We start from the raw sequence: 20,339 nt of genomic DNA, 5'->3' as shown, positions 1-20,339 counted from the left end.
CCTCCACAGCTCCTACTCTGGGAGGGTGTTCCAGAACCTCACCCACTGTGCAGATACTGAATCTCGACAATTACTGTTTGCAAATTATTGTAATATACATCCAAATATCAAGAGCGTTCCTTGTATGGATACACACACTCTCTCTCTCTCAGCTATTTGAAAACAAAACCCTAACAAAAATGGGGGAAATGTATTAAAATCCCATCAAGCAGATAGTTAAAGCTAGGAGAGGTCATGCTGGTGACATTCAAAACCAATTAGTCATTACTGATATCATCAGTATCAGTCCAGGGATGTTTGTCTGACAAATTAGTTTTATTACATCCCCAAAACAGGAACCAACAAACATTGGCAAAATGGTCAGTCAAACGGCTGTACCTACCTGCTTGGGTTTACAGTGCAATTAAAAATACATTTCAGCCAGGATATCAGTGCCATTAATAAATGTTAATCTCATTTCCATCTTTACCTAATTTAGTGTACCTGATAAGGGATGAATATTTATAGGGGGTACAGGCAAGAATGGATTAGTGGCACATCGCGGGTGTGAGAGAGTGAAGAAGCCCTGCGTGAACATAGCAAGTAAGTACTGAAAATCTATGCTGACATTTGTTAATGGTGCTGAATGGGAGGTGAATTAGACAGAGGGGCACATTTCTATTGAATCACAGTGTTTTCTCTTTCTTTGCAATGTAGAATATGGTTATCCAGTGGCCCTAGCTCATGGCTTTTATTCCCCCTGGTTATAGTAAGAGAATAATGGGTCAGCTGTTAAAAATGAATGTTAGGTAAATGAAAATTCTTCACATGGTAGGGTCAGAGCAAGGCAGTGAGTCAAATGCCAAAAATCAGGGTTTTAGAGAGGGCTGAATAATTTTCTGACCAATAGCAAGATTTGTATGCATGGGAAGAGGCAAAGAGGCTAATGACATCTGATCCTTGTATGTCAGCTTCTCACCATTCACCTCTGTGCCTTTTCTCATGGGGCTCCCTGTGCAGAGTACAACCTCCCAGAACTCATCTGCAAGGCCCCTCCCCTCCTGTTCCCTTTGCTTCTCTCTACTTCTCTCTCCTTGGATAATAAACTCCTCAGAGGAATTGCAGGGGAACCATATTCTGTCAGAATACGTAGTTCTGTCGAAATTGAAAACAAGGCTGATTTTGCTGGAATTCTGTTTCAGAAGAAAAATGGGGGGAAAGTTCCAACAATGTCCCATTTCGACATTTTCAGAACAATACATTTTGATTTTTTGTTTTGAAGGGACTTTTTGTTTTGAATTTTTTAAAAATTTGTATTATTAGTTTCCTTCGGAAACTATTTCAAATATGTTTGGCTTTCATTCTGATTCAGAACAAAGTCAAATTTAAGAATCTCAAAATCCTTTGTGAAACAGAACTTCTGTCCTCCTCACAGCTCTCCTAACATATTGGATGTTACCTTAAGTAATCTCTTTCCTACTGTCTGCTCAGATTCTCATTTGAGCATCCAAGCATGAGGACCCTGAATTCTGTAGAAGTATTCTACTGTTAGCTCTCACATGCACAGATATGCACTGAGGGTTTTGAACCAAGACATTTGGGAGAAAATTGTGCGTGTTATTTTGAAATTTAGGATCTATTTCTTTGCAAGCAGAAAACCATGATATCTTTGATCTGGATAGTGGTTTAATTTATCTATCCAAAGGAGTATATGGCACCACAGTACCTGAGCACATCACAAGCTTTATTTTTTCTCAGCACGCCTCTGTGAGGTAGAGAAGTACTGTTTGCATTTTACAGATGAGAACGGCGGCACAGAGAGGCAAAGTAATCTGCCCAGGTTCACAACAGGCAATCAGTGGTGGAGCAGGGACTTGACTCCAGGTTTCCCAAGCCCTAAGAGATGTGCAGTAGGCTAAAATAATTTGTGCTGATGGCATGGGCTTTGGAATGGAGCTGTTTGGGTGTCTGCTGGTTCAGGGGTGATCCTTCAGACTGGAATTTAGTGAAGTTTAGGTATTCTTTCTGTGGGGTTCTGGGGAACAGGGAGGCCAGTACATATCTAGTCAGCCTAGACAAAGCTCACTGAAAGGAACCTCTCATGTAGCAAGCATTCTCTGCAGGTTGCCACTGTCCTCTTCCTCCTTCTCCATTCCATCAGCCTGGAGTAGAACATGCTTCTCTTCCCACTGCTTTCCTATGATCTTGCCCTTTCTGGGGGATTTGTCCTTATTTATGCTATGGCTACACCCCAATGTCCATAAAACATCTCATGCTCCAACTGCAGGTGATAATCTTTCAGGGTTTTTAAAAAAAATACACATATAAACATCTGCCTGAAGATTTTCCTTGAAGGTGCAGATGTTGAGACTGGCTACTCACCCCTTTCCAGTGTCAAATGGATGCTTGCACATGGCTATAAGCACTGGCAAGCCCCCAGCTTGTCCGGATGAAATATAGTGTTGCATATACTTTTTTGCCTTACAGTTTGAAATATTAGACTTGGATTTTCTATAGGTATTTTGACAGCTGAATGTGTTCAGTGGTGGTGGTGAGTTTTTTTTAATCCTCCCAATTCTAAATATATGGCCAAATTCATCCATGGAGTTTTGACTTATATTGAGTTGCAACAGAGTGGGATTTGCTCCATTGTGTTTTGCCCCAGATGTATTATCAGTCTATTCATTCTATATTGCGCTGAATACCAACATTAAAACATCAAAACCGTGGTTTCACTGGGGCATATAGAGTACAAACAGCTTGTAATTTACTGGCTGGGCAAATTATTTGGGTCTGCTCATCTTTTACGTTTAACAGAATGCTCTCTCTGTTGGCAAGAACTGCCTTATTTAATTAGAATGGTGTTAGTAACATAGCAATATCTGGTGCTGTGCAACCGGTAAATTGTTCCAAACAAATTACAGGGTCATTCATTTTACTGCTCACAAAACCTAGTGCTTCATTTCAGGAGACATCATGGCCTCCCTGCTGACTGGACTCTGGCAGCTAGTTATTTCTGTGGTTGTCCTGTCTCAGCTCTCAGCAACGCTTCCTCCTCTAGAGAGGTAAGAGTCTTTTTGGGACTCCATCCCCCTTCTTCTTTCCATGACTTTCTGTTCTAAGGCTCCAGCAGCTAGAAAACTAAGGTCTAGTCTATATAGAGAAGTTGCAACTGTTTGTTTGGTTTTTAAACTGATTTGGCTAAACCAATGCAAGTTTTTGTGTAGACACTCTTATTTTTGGCAGTCAGAACAGAATAAGCTAAACTGAAATGACCCACTCACTCTTCAACCATTTTAAGTGTCTACACTCAAGTTTGCAACAGTGTAACTAAATTAGGGCTTTTCTACATAGCGAATTCATGGGGAAATTAGTACAAAATAGCTAGGGTATTAATTTAAAGCACAATAGCTATTCTGCACTAGCTCCCTGTGTGCATATTCTTATTCCACACTAAGAGTTCCTCTGTATAGATTAGTTTAGTCCAACCAACTGGTGACAAAACATGGGTACTGCCAGGCCCTCAGCCAGGGTAAATCAGTGTGACTCCACTAAAGTAGAGCCCCTGAAGGTCTGACCTTATGGGCTCTGAGGAGTGATATTATGTAGACCCTGGACATTTCTTTTCAGTGAAACATCCATTTAAGTGAGGTGTCTTTTTTGTTTTGAAGAAGTTCTTTGCTACACCAAGTATCATTACCTGATCTACACAATGCCAAAACATGCTAGGTGCTTTATTAGACCTGTAGGCATAGAGATCCTTGCACCAAAGAGACACTCTAGTGGCCCAGGCTTGCAAATCCCATCTCTCTCAGGCATAGGTGCTGGAACTAGGAGTGCAGGGGGATGCTGCAGCACCCTCTGATTTGAAGAGGTTTCCATTATATACAGGGCTTACAGTTTGGTTCAATGGCTCTCAGCACCCCCACTATAAAAACTGTTCCAGCACCCCTGCTCTCAGGTACTTTTATGTCCCCTATTACTCTACCACCTCAGAGACTTTGTTGTATTTCTCCTCACAGCACCCCTGTGGAGATAGGACAGTACCTTCCGCATTTTACAGATGGGGAACTACAGCACAGAAGGGCGAAGTGGCTCGCCCAACATCACACAGGAAGCCTTGGAGTGTTTGTCCCTCCTTTTTATAATTTCAGGGGAATCTTATAACTTCACATACAATGTTGCCACACACGTTTTACCAGGACAATACTGACCCACAAATTATGGGTTTTCAAACAATATGTTACAAGGCATACTTTGTAAAAAGACTACTACACTCGTGTGTAGGGTGTGAACACAGGGGTGTATTCCATCATATATGATCAGCAGGCTTTTCTAAATCTAGCAAGAAAGGAAAATAAGACATTTTTACTTTCTGGTTAGTTTAAAATATATTTAAACCTTTAAATATTTGCTCCTTCTATGCTTTGAACCTTTGCCTTTTTACCCTCTTCCCCCGCCCCTACTTGGAAAGCTCCCGTTTCCCATTTTGGGTCAAGGTCATTATGATTTCTATTAATGGCTAGCTATGATCCTGCCTCCCAGGTTCCCCCCCTCTCCCAAAGGGATGGTTTTAAACACCCACACCATATAAAGCATGGCATTGCAGCCATTTTGGTTTTCTGTTCTAAACTCCCAGGGCTCGGAGACATGCTGACGGGGTATTTAACAGTGAACTCAGCAAGATGAATGAAAATGCCTACGTGCAGAAGTTAGTCAAATCTCTTGTGGGCCTCAATCAAAGGTAAAAAATACTGGTTCTTCCCTGCTTGGTGCTGTTGTGACCTCTGAACTCCAAAGTATAAGAAGATCATGATGAGCCTCAAAAAAAAGAGACTATAGACTGGGTCTAGAGATCAAGCCAGTCATACTAGCAAGCAAACTGCCTGGCCTTCTCCGGAGCCTGATTCCAAATCTGGGGCCAGATCCTCAGGTGCACCTTGAGTTTCTGAACCGTCCATCCTGACGATACCCAGAAGCCAGATCAGCTGCTGCAAAAGCTAAAGCCATCTCAGGGCTGCTCTAACTGGCACACACTGTAATGCCCCCCCCCCCCCCGGGGATGTTCCAATGGCCCATTACTTCCAACAAGAGGGGGGCTAGGAGTGAGTGGCATAAAGCCAGCTAAGCCACAGGTGATTACTTTCCACACAGGAATCCATAACTGCTGCTTCAAGGCAGCTTCAAATTCTCTAGGTGAAATCTTTGGTAGCGAGAGCAGCCCAAAAGGGGAGCCAGCATGGGGCAGAATCCAGCCCTAGTGCTTCAGGAACATACCCTACCTTGCATGCAACCAGGTCTGACTCTAGAGAGCTCATTCATCAGCCCTGCAGAGCTCACTCAGGCATAGCTCCCTCTGAACGCACTGGAAGGGAGTTTTGCCTGAGGAAGGTTGGAATAAGGACTTCCCCTTTCCCCTGGGGTGTCCATGCCAATGGAGGTGTGGTGTGTCGCTGTACACTCACAATTCCAAGCCTGAGGTAACAAGTGAAAAAACAGAGAGAGTCTGCTGCCTTCTCCTCTTCCTTGCATGTCAGACTAAGGGGCTAAATCATCACTCACCCTACGTGCCTGCACACCAAGGGGGAAAAGGTTATCGCTTAGAAGGTTTTCTTACCCTGTATGTTCCTTGGGGCAGGGACCATTTTTTTTTGTTGCTCTGTCTGGGCAGTGCCTAGCACAATGGAGTCTCAGTCCATGACTAGGGCTCCTAGCCACCACTGCAATACAAATAATAAGGTACGGTGCTCCCTTACTCCCCTGCATGGGACACCCACATTTCAGGTCGCAGCACCGGTGGGAGAGCAGCTTCTGCAGGGCCAGTTCTCCCCTTCCTGAGCAGGTGCAGGGTGGGAAGGAGCAGGGACTGGGTGCAGCCATGGGCTGAGCTGAGCTGGTGTGAAGTGGGAAGGGAACTGCTCTAATGGTGTAGTCTGGTAGCCGGCGGCTTCCCCCCTCGAGCAAGTCTGAGAGTCGCAATTCCCTCCCTGGTGTGCTCCTGGGCCAGCACAGCTGCGCAGGGCCACTTACCCAGGGCAGGTGGTAAAGTGACAATCTAGCCAGAGGTAGGGCCACATCCAGCCCACGGGACCCTCCTGCCCGGCCCCTGAGCTCCTGGCCCAGGAGGCTAGCCCGCGGCCCCTCCCCTGCTGTTCCCCCTCCCCCACAGCCTCAGCTCACTGCACCGCCCGCGCAATGCTCTGGGGGGGGGGGCTGCGAGCTCCTGGGGCAGCGCAGCTGCAGAGCCGTGGCCTGACCCGGTGCTCGGTGCTGCACGGTGCGTGGCTGTAATGCCGCCAGCCACCGGTGCTCCAGGCAGCGCGGTAAGGGGGCAGGGAACAGGGGAGGTTGGATAGAGGGCAGGAGAGTTCGAGGGGGTAGTCAGGGGCCAGGGGTGTGGATAGGGGTCGGGGCAGTCAGAGGGTGGGAAACAGGAGGTTTGAATAGAGGCAGGGGTCCTGGGAGGGCAGTCAGGAAGGAAAGGGGGGGTTGGATGGGGCGGGTCGGGGGCAGTCAGGAATGGAGGGTCCAGGGGTGGTCGGGGACAGGGAAAAGGGGTGGTTGGATGGGGCAGGAGTCCCGGGGAGGCTGTCAGGGGACAGGGAACAGGGGGACTGGATGGGGTAGGAGTCCTGGGGGAGCCATCAGGGAGCGAGAAGCAGGGAGGGGCCGGGCCATGCCTTGCTGTTTGGGGAGGCACAGCCTCCCCTAACCGGCCCTCCATACAATTTTGGAAACCCGATGTGGCCCTCAGGCCAAAAAGTTTGCCCGGCCCTGATCTAGCCCAAGGTTTGTAACTTTATACAGATGCCAACATTTCAAAGCTATCGTTAAGGAACAGGGGGAAGCGACACACCATTTAACTCCCTTGAAATTCATGCAACTAGAGGATGTTTTTGCCGGGGGGCGGGTGGGGGGAGAACAGCACCGTTATATAAAAAAAATTGATCATCCTTTCTAAATATGAACAGCTGGCTTGATCGTATGTTGTCTAGAGTAAGCCATATGCCCATCTAGAACTGTTCCTTTTCAGTTACCTACGCCAGGGCATAATTCATACACACAAGAGAGGCAGCTTGTCTCCCCTTTAAGTTCTGAGCCTGTGGGACAATCCCAATACACAGTGCTGGGAGCAGGAGCCTATCTGAGCGGGAAAGGCCCCGCTGTGCAGCAATGGCAGGTGTAATCGAAGTCCCGTAGAACAGAGAGAGCAGCCTCAGGGCAGGTCCATGCCTCTTCTCTCTTTCCCGAAGCACAGGTACCAGAGGCACTCTGACGGCACGTTCACCAGCGAACTCAGCAAGATGAGAGGAAACGCTCAGGTTCAGAAACTAATCAAGTCTCTGGTGGGCTACAAGCGCAGGTAACAAATATATCCACTGGGAAAGGAAAGTGACTTATTGGCCATTCAACCCATCACAGGTGTCAGCTTACAGCTAGAAAACAGGCACCCAGAATGCAGAGTGACAGGTCCCCATCCTCCAGGGAGAGAGAGCAGTGTGTACTTCCTGGACTTCTGAAAGCCTCAGACACCAGAGCTAGCTCTGTACTGTTCCCCGCCCACTCACTACGACAGCTCAGCCTTCCTTGACTGCCTGTGTCTGATGTACAGTCGCAAGCATGTAAACACCCCTCTGCAACATGACCCCGCCCCCACTTGTGTAGCATCACCTATTAAGGTTGCCCTACACATCTCATCATACGACACACGTGCATTCACAGATAGTAAGAGAGAGAGTTTGTCCTGAAGGGCTTACAATCTAAATAAACCAGGCAGACACAGGGTGAGTGGTGGGCAAACAGAGGTGAGATGACTTGCCCAAGGTCACATAGCAGGTCTGTAGCAGAGCTAGGAACAGACCAGAGGTCTCCCAAGTACCCGTCCAATGCCCTTTCCATTGCCCCACCTGTCAAGTCTTGCCTTTTATATCAATTTGCAGCGACAGGGGCAGGGACTGTCTTTTTCCATGCAATACCTAGTGCAATGAGCCCCAATCTAAGTCAGGCCTCTAGGCACTTAGTACAATACATTCCACCCCCATCCCACCCCTGGGCTGTAGCAAATAACTAGAGCACAACGATCAATGGAAGCATTAAGGCCTAATTCAGTCCTGGCCTTTTCCTGGTCAAGAGAAGGGAAAGGAAAGGAACTCCCACTGGCAGTGCTACTGAGGGGCATAACAAGCCATCTCTTGGTGTTCTTTTCTCTGGGCATCACTATTTCCCCATCTTTTCTCCCCTTCTCATCCCCATTTGTGACCATTGACTCATATAGTAACTCTAGCCATGTAAGAATACTGTGCATCTTTCTCCAGAGCTAACATCTACAATGGATTAGAAGGTCAGTTTATAGAGAGATGTTGCAAGATTGAGGCCACTGTTTCCCTGCCTTATCATTCCTCTTGTGTCAGATGAGGTTATGATAATCCTGAATTTCATTTCCATGTCTTGAATTTCATATTTACATAAATGTTTCCTGTATATTAGGGGACAGATAAGTCACCCAAAAACAACTCTAACAGCCTCTCTCTGCTGCCACTTCTGTTCCCCAGCTGAGGTGTAGCTAGAGACACTGTCTGGTTCATTGACCCCTACAGTGCACCTATACGTACCCGAAGTAGACGTGATATTTTGTACAATACAATCATTAGCATAGCAGGAGTCAGCTATATAACTATAGCCTGTCCTCTGCTAGTATGCAAGGGGAAGATGGTCATAGAAGGAAAAATCATTCCTCTTGCTTCAATACCACAAACGAGGCAGAATCCTTCCACACTACACAAGAATGCACTGGGAGGAATGCCGGCTTAATTGCTGAGCATATCCAGCCCCCTACTCCAGCTGGCTAGTATATATACTGCCATCAGCAGCCAGGAAGGAGATCAGAGCACAATTTGCCCCTATTCAGAGGATCAACAAAGTGGATTTCTGTTGGAGAGGAAGCATCTACCGGCATTTCTGTTTGTCTTTGTTGTATTGGCTTCCTCTCCCTAGAACAGAAGTGAGCTCCTAGAATAGCAGCAGCAAATTAATTAAAGGCCCAAAATTTTTTGCCCCAGAAAATTAATGATTTTCAATGGCACATGTGCTTTCACCTATGTCACAACCGCAATAAGCCTTCACACCCAGCTGTAGCACATCCCATCAATAATTAGGCAGGGAAGTATGTGGGAGGTCAGTTTGATATGTCATCAGAAGTCACTGCTTCTACATGTCACAACTGCAGCCTAGCAGGAGGTGGCAAGGCAACCTGTGTCAGTCTGTGAACATGATGGAGATAGGCCCTGTAATGCCATGCTTACTTGCAGTATATTATTCAGCCACTAAATGTCTCTGTGTGCTACATAGCGTTCCAGGCAGCATGCAGACCTTGCTGAATAAGGGAGCCAAAACTGGGACTCAAGCTGTACAGGAACTTGTTTCGTTTGTATCAGTTGTTGTAGCTGTTTTCTTTACTAAACTTCTCTGGTTTAAGAAATACTAGAGTGCCTTTGGAAACACAGAAGGAAACAGGCTGTCACTGTATATTAAGATACAGGGGAATCAGTGTAACCTTCAGGAACTGGCTTTACTCAAGGTGTCAGATCACAACATCTTGTTCACAGTAGCTCAGCTTTTGCTTGGAAAAACATTCCCCAAAAGCAGGTGGCATGGGTGACATTAACAGTATTCTTCCCCCCTCTCCTCCAAATCAGTGATGAGGTGGATGGCTCTGAAGGATTAATCCATACAGATATACCAAGGACACATCAGACCGGCAGCTCTTACGATGACTTTTGCTTCATGTGGTTATACCAGAGCTTTCTGAATGATAGGTATGTACAGTATGTTTCTATTCTATCAGCAAGAATAACCTGGACTGATTGTGGTACTTCTATGGCCTTCATTATCATAGCATCTGAGTGGCTAAAGTATTTACTTGAACAGGGACTTGAACCCTGCCAAAGGCTGATGTTCTGTCAATGGGCTAGCCAGGCTCACATGTCTAATTTTATTACACTTCTCTTTTCCTTCCATTGGCTTCAGTGGAACACTTCACATGAGCAAAGCTGTCCATGTGTTTAGCATGTGATTTAGGAGCACAAATCCTATTGACTACATGACATAGGACCACATTTACAAAGTTCTTTGGGCATTTAAAGATGCAGATAGGTGCCCAGGCACCTCAGTCATTCTCAAAGCATCTTAGATGCCTAAGGCCTGTTGATTTCAGTTATGAGTTAGACTTAGCCACTTTTCAAAATCCCACTGGGAGCCTCTCTGCATCTTTAGGCACCTAAAAACCTTTGAAATCTGGCTCTAAGTCACTTCGGAAAATCCTACCCTTACGGGCTTTGCAGAACTAGGTCTTTAGCTCATAGCTTCAACACAAGGGGAAAAATGCACAGCTGAGATGACAAGTTCTATGCCAATGGACTCAAGAGATGGTAATTAAGGTTTGTAGTGTTTTGAAATAATGGGGGTTAATTATAATGCAACTGATGCCAATTCCTTAGATCTAATGTTATAAATGTGATACTCCGATAGGATCTCTATTAAATTCTCATAAAGGTAATGGTTAGCCTCAAAAGACAATGTATGAGAGAGGAAAATGAACTGGATTCTGTACATGCTAGATGGTGACATCTCATGACTGGGTACTATAGGTCACTCATTTTAGACTCAAAGTTGTGGCTTGATCCTGCAAATACTTATCAAGGGTTCTGCTCTCATGAATCCCAATGGGACTATTCCCACAAGCGAGAATTCACAGGATCACAGCCTTAACTTTACATAGAACCTTGGTGTACCTCACTATTATCATCAGAGACATTTAACACTAAAGCTACCGGGACAGAGTCTCAGCTGTGTGAATCAATATAGCTTAGTTGACCTCCGTGGACTTACAGCAGCTGATCCAGAGAAAATTTTAAACACATTTTTAACTAAATCAAACCTGCATCATTCCTCATCCCTTCCTGAAGCGTTTTATTGTTGCTTATTTGTCTCTTATTTTGGGTCTGTCACAAATTTTTACATCCAGTGTCATCCTGCCAAGGCCTGCATGTATGAGAGGTTGTTTGCATAGAGATCAGGGACAATTCCATAGCTGAAACACAAGTTAGCATGTAGCTATCATCATAGAAATGCATTTAAATTCTATGCAATTCTTCAGGATAATTTTGATGTTATTCTTATGGAGATCTAAGCGCATACGACACTCAGTTTCACCTTCTGACACTTACCTGTCTTTGAGATAGATGGCTAAAAAACCCCTTGTATGAGGTAGTTATTAAAATGAAGTAATATGGAGGAAAATAAAATATTTCTCTGATTGTAGAGAGGCTGGATCTAACATTCTGGACCAAGCCATCTTCCACTTCTTGTTGAAAAGTCTAACTATTCTAACTCATTTTCCATACCATCTTTATTTAGTTTTTCTGAATTTGAAATATTCTGAGCCAGGTCATCAGTTAATTTTTAAAGTTACTGACAGTGCCACAAAGGTGATCTCACTATTTTTTCTTATTGGCATTTAATCAACCATCCTGGTCCCCTTAGGAGAGGGAAGGGTGGTCTTGTGGTTAAGGAACTGGACAGGGACTCAGGAGATCCGCACTCAGTTTCTGGCTCTGCCACAGATTTCTTGTGTGATCTTGGGCAAGTCATGTAGCCCAGTCTACACTCAAAACTCAGGTCGCCATGGTGATGGATCTCAGGGGTCTGAAAAATCCAGAGCCACGGAGTGCCGAAGCTATGCCAACCTAACCCCCAGTGTGGCCGAAGCTATGTTGATGGAAGAATGCTTCCAGTTGGTCCAGCTACTGTCATTCAGGGATGTGGTGTTCCTACAGTAGTGGAAAAGCCTCTTGTGTCTCAGTAGGATGTGTCTATACTGCAGGGTTTTCAGAGCATAGCTATGATGCTGTAGCTAGGCCGCTTTAGTCCCTACAGTGTAGACATGGCCTTAATCTCTCTGTGCCTTAGCTCCTCCATCTGTAAATGGGGATAATACTTGCCTTCTCCCACCCTTTGTCCATCTTGTCCCTGTAGGTTGTAAGTATTTTGGGACAGCAACTGCCTCTTACTTTGTGTTTGTACTGTGCCGAGTACAACGAGACCTGCTCTGGCTGTAGTCTACCACCATCAGGTGGATGATGATAATTTAGGGCAACTGGCAGGTGTTTCATTTTACTTTTTTCCTTAACTTTGTAACTCAGTCTCATCACTACCCTCTAGTCCACTTCCCCTGTGGAATCCTGGACTTCTTCCCTGTTGTTTGTCCTACTACAGCCTGTCAGAGAGTGATGCAAGAGAAGCCACTCAGATGACCGGCCAATACATTTGCCCAGCCTCCAAACCACTGATTGAAGAGATGAAAGAAGACATGTCTGTTCTGGACTAGAAATGAAGGGGACAACAGCAGCCAAACCTCTCCATAAACTACAGCCTGGTGGGGTGGGTTCCGTGTGCAGCCTACAAATAAATAAGGAAGCTACTGAATCAGGTTCAAGTGTAAATGATGGAATCAGAAACTGCCAAAATAACAGTAAAGCATGTAATCAAGGGCACTGTGTATATTAGTGTAAAATAGAGGGTGGGGTTAGTAGATGGTGCGTGAATGATGGAAGCAGCTTACACAATACTTTGTTCCAGGCCTGACTGTTTCTAAACTTTAATAAAAATTCTTCAGCATCTATTGTGCTTTGGCTTGTGTTTTGGTTCCTCTGGTCAAGCACCAGAAAGCAGTTGAGAATACAGGAGCAAGGCTGCTATGCACAGCACTGTGGGGATTGCTAGGTCAGGGCAAGAAATGTCCTTCCCTCTCTGTCCCATATCTATATATGTATGTGTGTACGTACGTGTGCGCACACACACCCACACACCCCCCTCAGCTGGCATCACACAGCATAGCTCTAGTGAAGTCAGTGGATTTAGCCCAGCTGAAGATCTGGTCCTCTTTGTTCAGCGAGAGTCTCACCACTACTCTGGTACCCCGATGTTAGAAAGACAGAGCAGGAGACATCACACAGACAAAGAGATCAGTGCTTTTGTTTAAGCAGAAAACGTCAGATGGGCGGTGGGTTTTGTGACAAAGATCTCCGTGAGAACTATACTACACTGATGGCAGCTACATATGGATCAATTTCCAATAGATTCTGCCCTTCTGTTTACAGGACTGGTCTTCTAGCAGTTAGAGACAGGCACTGTAGCCAACCAAAAAGCAGAAATTCATTCTTAATACTCAAGTTTGTACATGCTACTCACACTGCATGGTTTTGATTATCTTTCCTGAAAAGATCAAGGGATCTACTTCTAATGCAGAAGTAATAGATTCAGCTATCATCTCTAAACATAAGGCAGCTAAAGAACAATGTAGAGATCATTCCATGTTGCCTGTAAGACTGTTTATGATGTAGCTCATCAGAAAACTACCATTCATTTTTCTTTCAGAGACATCTACAAAGGACTTAGTCTTACACAAACATATGTCTTTCCCTTAATGTAACACTTAAAGAACCATTTCCACATCTCACAGGCCAGCTTCCATTTATTGCAGCATGTGGGAAACCATGCTGTTGTAACTTTCTATTACAAAAACATTAGAAAAATCTCAAAGGAATATTTGGAGGAATTTTTATGTGATTAAACCACTAAAAGCAGCATGGCTAAAATTTTCAAACCTGGCTTTGACAGCACCTTGATTGGGATTTTCAGAGCAGTTTAAGTGAATTAGGTGCCCAAATCCCATTGAAATTCAGCCCTACATGTTTAATTAAGTGCCTAAAACATGGAATTGGACTCTTCAAATCTTGCCTATATTCAAACATAGCCTCAATTCAGCCAGAGTCCAGCAATTGTTCTAGTGTTAACCCCTAAGAATTTGTTTTCACTAGGAAATGTAATCATGTTTAAACAGGCTTTAACAATTGAGTTAGCTGGCACAATGCTAACCTTGCCCTTGTCTGCAGTGGTCAGTCAGTTAAGTCACATTTTGCTTTGTGCCAGCCAGACATGATGCTGAGTGGGACTTGCACTGCCCTAAACTGGCCGCTCAGCATTGTGCCAGCTAACTCAACGGCTAAAAAGCAAAGTTAAGATATGATTACATGCCTGGTGAGGAAGGTGCCTCAGTGTAGCTGGGGTTTGGACCTGCTGCGCTTATTGGAGTTCACCCTGATTACAAGGATTATCCTGATTAGATCTACACTTAGGGGGTCAGCACTAGTGCTAGCTACTGATGTACGAATCAGGGTTATCCCCAAGTGTAGACAAGGCCTAACTTTAGGTCCCCACGTTTGAACATTTTGGCCCAGCTGAACAGCAGTGAATACAAGGCATTGTCATTCTGCACCCATTTCAAACGGAACAAAGTTACATTCCTCTTTATATGACTCTGTCTCCCACCAGAAGACAAGCTGAGTTTTGGATGATGCAGGCACCTAAGAGACAGAGGAAAAGAAAGAAAAATGATGTAAAAAATGGTGTGCTGTTATATTGCCAAGCAGCAGAACAAGGACTAAGATGGTAGAAGCAAATAACAGCTTCAGAATTGTTGTTAGATTGGAAATCACTAGTAGCAGCAGGTAAAGGAGCAGAGCACTCCATGCAAAACACACAGCAAAAAAGCATGTGTTATTCAGCCTTCCCCCCTGAAAATAATCCTCAAAACAGAAGAATGCCCATAAGGTTTGCCAAGTGGGGTGAATATCGAGAGGAGCGTTTCAGATTAGATTTCTTACACTCCCTTCTGTATTTAAAACCCCATTATGAGAAATTGCTTTCCAACTCCACAGCAGAAATAAGAAGTGACACAATCATTGCAGGTAAAAGACATGGTGAAATGTAATCTCACAAAGCCAAGAGCAAAACCAAACCAAACCAAAAGGGGGGGCGGGGACAGAAATCTGCAGAGATCCTGGTCTTTTCAGCAAGAAGAAAGTCCACCGCTTGTGAAAATGATTGGATTTTGTTCAGATTGGCTAAACTGATTGTTCTAGTACAGCGTATACTCTCCTTAGTCAAACCTGGGTTCACCTCACAGACTACTTGTATGACCTTGGGGAGGTCACTTAAGGGTCTGTCTTTGCTACCCAGGCTTAAGCAGCCCCCTTGCAAACCCCTACCCAAGTTACCGTGCCCGGACTGGTGCTGTGCCCACCCACGTGTCACTATGGTTTCTGGGGACACATCCCATAGTTCTCTGCGCTGCAGTAAACTGATCCACTCTGATTCTTCCCCAGTGAATTGTAGGAGAGAGTTCATCCTTTGGGGACACGGTGGGGAGGAATTGTTGGAAGGCACCGGAGGACTATCAGCACTCAGGGATTTAGTCTGCGGATTATCCTCACTGCAGTGTGGGCAGTGTTACCAGCCAGAGGTAAAGCAGCACTCAGGTTTTAGCCTAAAGCCTTAGGCAAGTCAGCCAGTCTGGGCTGAAAGCACCACTAAACTCCAGTGTGCGCTGTGTGTGTGGAAGGGAGACAGGTTAAAGATGACACCCAAGTAAGAGGCCTGGTTAACTCTCTGTGAAAACAGACCCTTAGAAGTCATTGGAAAATGAGTTCCCACCCCCTTGAAGACTGATGAAAACAAGAAGTTTTTGTTCAAATTTTAGCTGAAAGTTTCAAAATTTCCATAAAACCACAAAAGTGCTGAAAACATTTTTTTTTTTTGGCTTTTTATCAAAAAATCAAATTTGGAGAAAGCAGCCACTTTCCAAAGATTTTGTTTAATCAAAATCTCCGTTTTCCATGGAAAAAGTGTATTGAGACAAAGATTTTCAACCAGCCCCCACACCTCATCTCTGCACCTTATTTCCCAAGGTTTAATAGGGGAAGATAATCCTCCCTTTCTCCCACTTTTTTTAGAACATGAACTCTTCAGGTCAGAGTATCCAGTACCGGGTTTACACTGGTGCCAGGCCCACACTCAGACAGGGCCCAGGCACCCAGATTGTGACCCCACCCCCTGCTCTGCCCCAAGACCCTGCCCCTGCTCAGCCTCTTCCTCCCAAGGCCACACCCACTGCTTACCCCTTTCCGCCCCCTCCCACCCTGCAAGTGCTGGGCGGGGCCTTGGGGGAAGAGGCCGAGTGGGGATGGGGCCTCAGGGCAGAACGCAGGTGGAGTGTGGGGGCGGGGCCCCAGTCCAGGCGCCGGGGCCCACAAAAGATTAATCTGGCCCTGAGAGTACGTCATTGTGTGTGTATGCACATTGCCCAGCACAATGGGACACTGATTGCAGAGAACCATTATTATGTCCCTAGTCACAGATATCATCCTAAAATACAAATTGCGAAGAGTCAGGAAAGTAACAAGCTTCAAATTATCCATCAACCATTTCACAGCCAGCTCTCAAGTTCCTTGCTTTGTAAGGTACTTAGTTACCTCACCATTCTGTTATGGAGATTAAACCTATTTTCACACTCATCTAGTCTCATTCTCAGTAAATTTTTTTCTATTAATGATTCTCATAAGTGAATCATACCCTACTAACAAAAGCCACCATATTCTCTGCAGCCCTCAAGACTTCTATCCTGAAAGTGGCAGCCTTGTCTCATTAAGTAATGACCTTGCATCCCACAAAGAATCCACTCTGCTTCGTGGCTGGCTCACTACAGCAATCAAACCTTTTAAACATCTTTAGCCAACGTGTGCCACACAAAGAAACATCAAAATGAATTAAAGCTTGAGGACAATGGCTTGTCATGAGAGTGCAAGATACTGGGTATAATAAGAACATAAGAATGGCCATACTGGGTCAGACCAAAGGTCCATCAAGCCCAGTATCCTGTCCTCTGATGGTGGCCAATGGCAGGTGCCCCAAAGGGAATGAAAAGACAGGTTATCATCAAGTGATAATAAAAATCTTTGCTTATCTTCAAGGCCAAGCCACAAAACACTGCTGTAAAATTCCTCTTAGGAAAGCTTTGCCATGTGCAGTATGACCGTCTGTAACCGCAATTACAAGACTATGGTGAATTTTGTACAAAGTATGCCTTGTGAAGTATCATTTGAAAACAGAGAAGTAACTGGTCATTATTGCCCTGGTAAAATAAGTGTGGCAACATTGTATGTAAAGTTATAAAAAATTCTACTGTATGACATTACTGAGACATATTCCAAATCTGGGGAAGCAGACACAAACCAGTTCATCAGAGAAAAAGGCAAACTGATGCCTCAGCCAGGTATCAACAAAATCAAATGGACCATCACCTGGTTAAGTGGCCATTCTTTGGCAGGAAAAACGGTGTGAGTGAGAAATTTACACTTTGTCTCCTGAACCCCAGCTGGAGATGATTCTCAAAGAAGGGAATAAGAATGGGGAACAGGTGCCCCCAAAATATTCCTCCCTTTCTCTCCATCCTCAGCAACCACAACACCTAGGGAACAAAGTAACAGCTTTGGACTGAGGGAGGGATCCTATCTGAAATGAATTCAGCCAGTAAGACAGCTGAAGCATGTGCTGAGAGACCTTTTGCTTTGAATTCACTTAGCTTGTTAAGTTAGGTATTACCTTTAATTTCTTTGTAACCAATTCTGACTTTTATGCCTCATTACTTGTAACCACTTAAAATCTGTCTGTAGTAAATAAACTTGCTTTATTATTTTATCTAAACTGGTGTGTTTGGACTGAAGTGTTTGGGGAAATCCCATTTGAGAACAGAATTTGTGCATATCATTTTCTATTAATGAAATGATGGATTTATATGAGCGTGTGTTGTCCAGGAGAGGGCTGGGCTGTACAAAATGCACATTTCTGGGAGAACGTCTGGGGCTGTGAATTTTCTGGTGTTGCTTGAGTGTAATTCATGAATAGCTGGCCATAGCACTCATACAGAACAGCTGGGCTTAATTTACATGCTGGAGGCTGTGTGTGAGCTGACCAGCAGTGTTTGCTCTCACAGCAAAGCAGTGTAAAAGGCATCTCAGGCTGGAGAATTGAGTCCAGATTGTACCCTGGTAATGTCACAAGCAGTCAGATGAAAATCCAAAGGAAAGGCAGGGAAGACAAGTTAGAAGTTGTTTTATTTGTGTTATGGTAGTACCTCAAGATTTCACCTGAGGGCTTGTACTTGAAATGCTGCAGCTGGACTGCTGTAGCACTTCAATGTAGACACTACCTACGCTGACAGGAGAGCTTCTCTCATCGGCATAGGTAATCCGCCTCCGCGAGAAGTTGACAGAAGATTGTCTACACCCGGGGTTAGGTTTGCTTAACTACGTCACTCAGGAGTGTGGATTTTTCACACCTGAGTGATGTAGCTGGGTCAACCTAACTTTTTAGTGTAGACCAGGCCTGCGATGAGGGCCTCAATGTGCTAGGTGCTGTACATACACATAGTAAGAGACAGTCCCTACCCTCAGGAGCTTACAATTTAAATAGACATGACAAAGAAAGGTTTATTATCCCTATTTTACAGATGGAGAACTGAGGCACAGAGAGTTTAAGTGACTTGCTCAGGATCACCCAGGGACTCTGATAGAGCAGGGAGTTAAACCCTGATTTCCTGAGTGCCAGTCCAGGGCCTTAAAACAGAGCCATCCTCTCTCATTTTCCCAGTCCAATGCTTTCACCACAAGACCTGTCCTCCTCTTCAAGCGCAGTAAAATCAGTGGCTCTCAACCTTTCCAGACTAACATACCCCTTTCAGGAGTCTGATTTGTCTTGTGAACCCCCAAGTTACATCTCTCTTAAAAACTACTTGCTTACAAAATCAGACACAAAAATACAAAAGTGTCACAGCACGCTATTACTGAAAAATTGCTGACTTTCTCATTTTTACAATATAATTATAAAATAAATCATTTAGAATATAAATATTGTACTTACATTTCAGTGTATAGTACACAGAGCAGTATAAACAAGTCATTGTATGAAATTTTAGTTTGTACTGACGTTGCTAGTGCTTTTTACGTAGCCTGTTGTAAAATTGGGCAAATATCTAGATGAGTTGATGTGCCCTCTGGAAAACCTCTGCATTCCGCCAGGGGTACATATACCCCTGGTTGAGAACCACTGCAGTAAATCAATAGTCCATGCATTCTTCTGTTACAGCCTCCAGTCATTCACCCTTTCACTTCAATGATCCTTTTAATAAGATTTTTTTAAAACCTATTTAGAAAGTTTTAGGTTTACAAATCCTTGCCAAGTAAATATAAGAGACAAAACAATAATGATTACAACAGTGAGTTTTTGTTCAGAGAAACATCATACAGTAATATCAGGTCTCTATTTAACAGGGTGTTACCATAATGCAGCGCGAGCCTCTTTACACAAATGAGATTTTAAAGCACATATTCCTCTATTGAGCAATCTTCTCACTAACTAGCATCTTTGTTAGTAACTCCATCACTTGTTAGGCTCTGACATGGTGCATGATCATATGGGAATCGACTGACTTATTCATGCTCCAGTAGTTTTATAGAGAGACAAAGGGAAACGTTCTATGATAGAATTTGAATACTCTGAATGCACCAGTGCCTTTCAGCCCAGGATGGCAAAATACTTTGCAGATACGGCAGCCTGCAGCATTTGCAAAAGTGATCGGCAATTCTGGGCACCCAGCTTGAAACAGTTTAAAGAGCAGGAGTACTTGTGGCACCTTAGAGACTAACCAATTTATTTGAGCATGAGCTTTCGTGAGCTACAGCCCACTTCATCGGATGCATTCAGTGGAAAATACTCACGAAAGCTCATGCTCAAATAAATTGGTTAGTCTCTAAGGTGCCACAAGTCCTCCTTTTCTTTTTGCGACTACAGACTAACACGGCTGTTCCTCTGAAACCAGTTTAAAGAGCGTAGATTTTCATAAAGTGCTAAGCACCAGCTCTCTGAAAATCAGCCTCCCTCAAAGGTGTCTCAGGTCGGGCAGCCAAAAAATACTTGTCACTTTTGAAAATTTAGGCCTTCTAACATCCCTCTGAGGTAGAGAAGTTTTATCAACATATTACAAATGTGTGTGGGGGGGGGGGGAGGGGGGGGGACCTGATTTGCTCCAGGCCACCAAAGAAAGAAGCAGCAGAGTTAGTAGGAGAACAGAGGCTTCCTGCTGGTCCAAACAAAGCAGGAGTTCTAGCTCCCAGTCCATTGCACTACCAAGATCTTTCATTGTAGTTAAACATCCCAGAGAGCTATGAGAAGCAGGAGGAGAGCATAGAGAATGTGCTGGAGAACACGGCTTGCTATGGAGCTGAGCATAGACCTGATGTGGGCTGCATAGGACAGTACTGGCTAGTAGTGAGTTGAGATCTGACACGGAAGGTTTGCTTAAGCCCATATTATTTCTACCATGAAACATTCCCATGAAGTAGGGTGACCAGATAGCAACTGTGAAAAAACAGGATGGGGGTGAGGGCTAATAGGCACCTATATAA

At 44.6% G+C, this 20,339-nt stretch overlaps 1 protein-coding gene across 1 annotated transcript; it reads left to right on the top strand.

Moving 5' to 3' along the window:
* Positions 1-2,916: 2,916 nt before the first annotated feature.
* Positions 2,917-12,632, top strand: SCT (secretin). The gene is made up of 5 exons (XM_048854702.2): positions 2,917-3,044; positions 4,619-4,723; positions 7,238-7,342; positions 9,675-9,794; positions 12,253-12,632. The coding sequence occupies exons 1-5, from the start codon at positions 2,956-2,958 to the stop codon at positions 12,362-12,364; spliced, it is 531 nt and encodes a 176-aa protein (XP_048710659.1). The 5' UTR covers positions 2,917-2,955; the 3' UTR covers positions 12,365-12,632.
* The last annotated feature ends 7,707 nt before the right edge of the window (positions 12,633-20,339 follow it).

Source organism: Caretta caretta, chromosome 6 (assembly GCF_965140235.1).
Source record: "Caretta caretta isolate rCarCar2 chromosome 6, rCarCar1.hap1, whole genome shotgun sequence".
Taxonomy (NCBI): Eukaryota; Metazoa; Chordata; order Testudines; family Cheloniidae; genus Caretta; species Caretta caretta.
Note: the sequence above shows the minus strand (reverse complement) of the source record. Positions and strands in the feature narration are given on the sequence as shown.

Excerpts from the sequence above, each read along its gene's own strand:
- SCT (XM_048854702.2), top strand. The coding sequence starts at position 2,956 with ATGGCCTCCCTGCTGACTGGACTCTGGCAGCTAGTTATTTCTGTGGTT. Across the intron at positions 7,343-9,674 it reads CTGGTGGGCTACAAGCGCAG|TGATGAGGTGGATGGCTCTG; the intron begins GTAACAAATATA and ends CCTCCAAATCAG. Across the intron at positions 9,795-12,252 it reads CAGAGCTTTCTGAATGATAG|CCTGTCAGAGAGTGATGCAA; the intron begins GTATGTACAGTA and ends GTCCTACTACAG.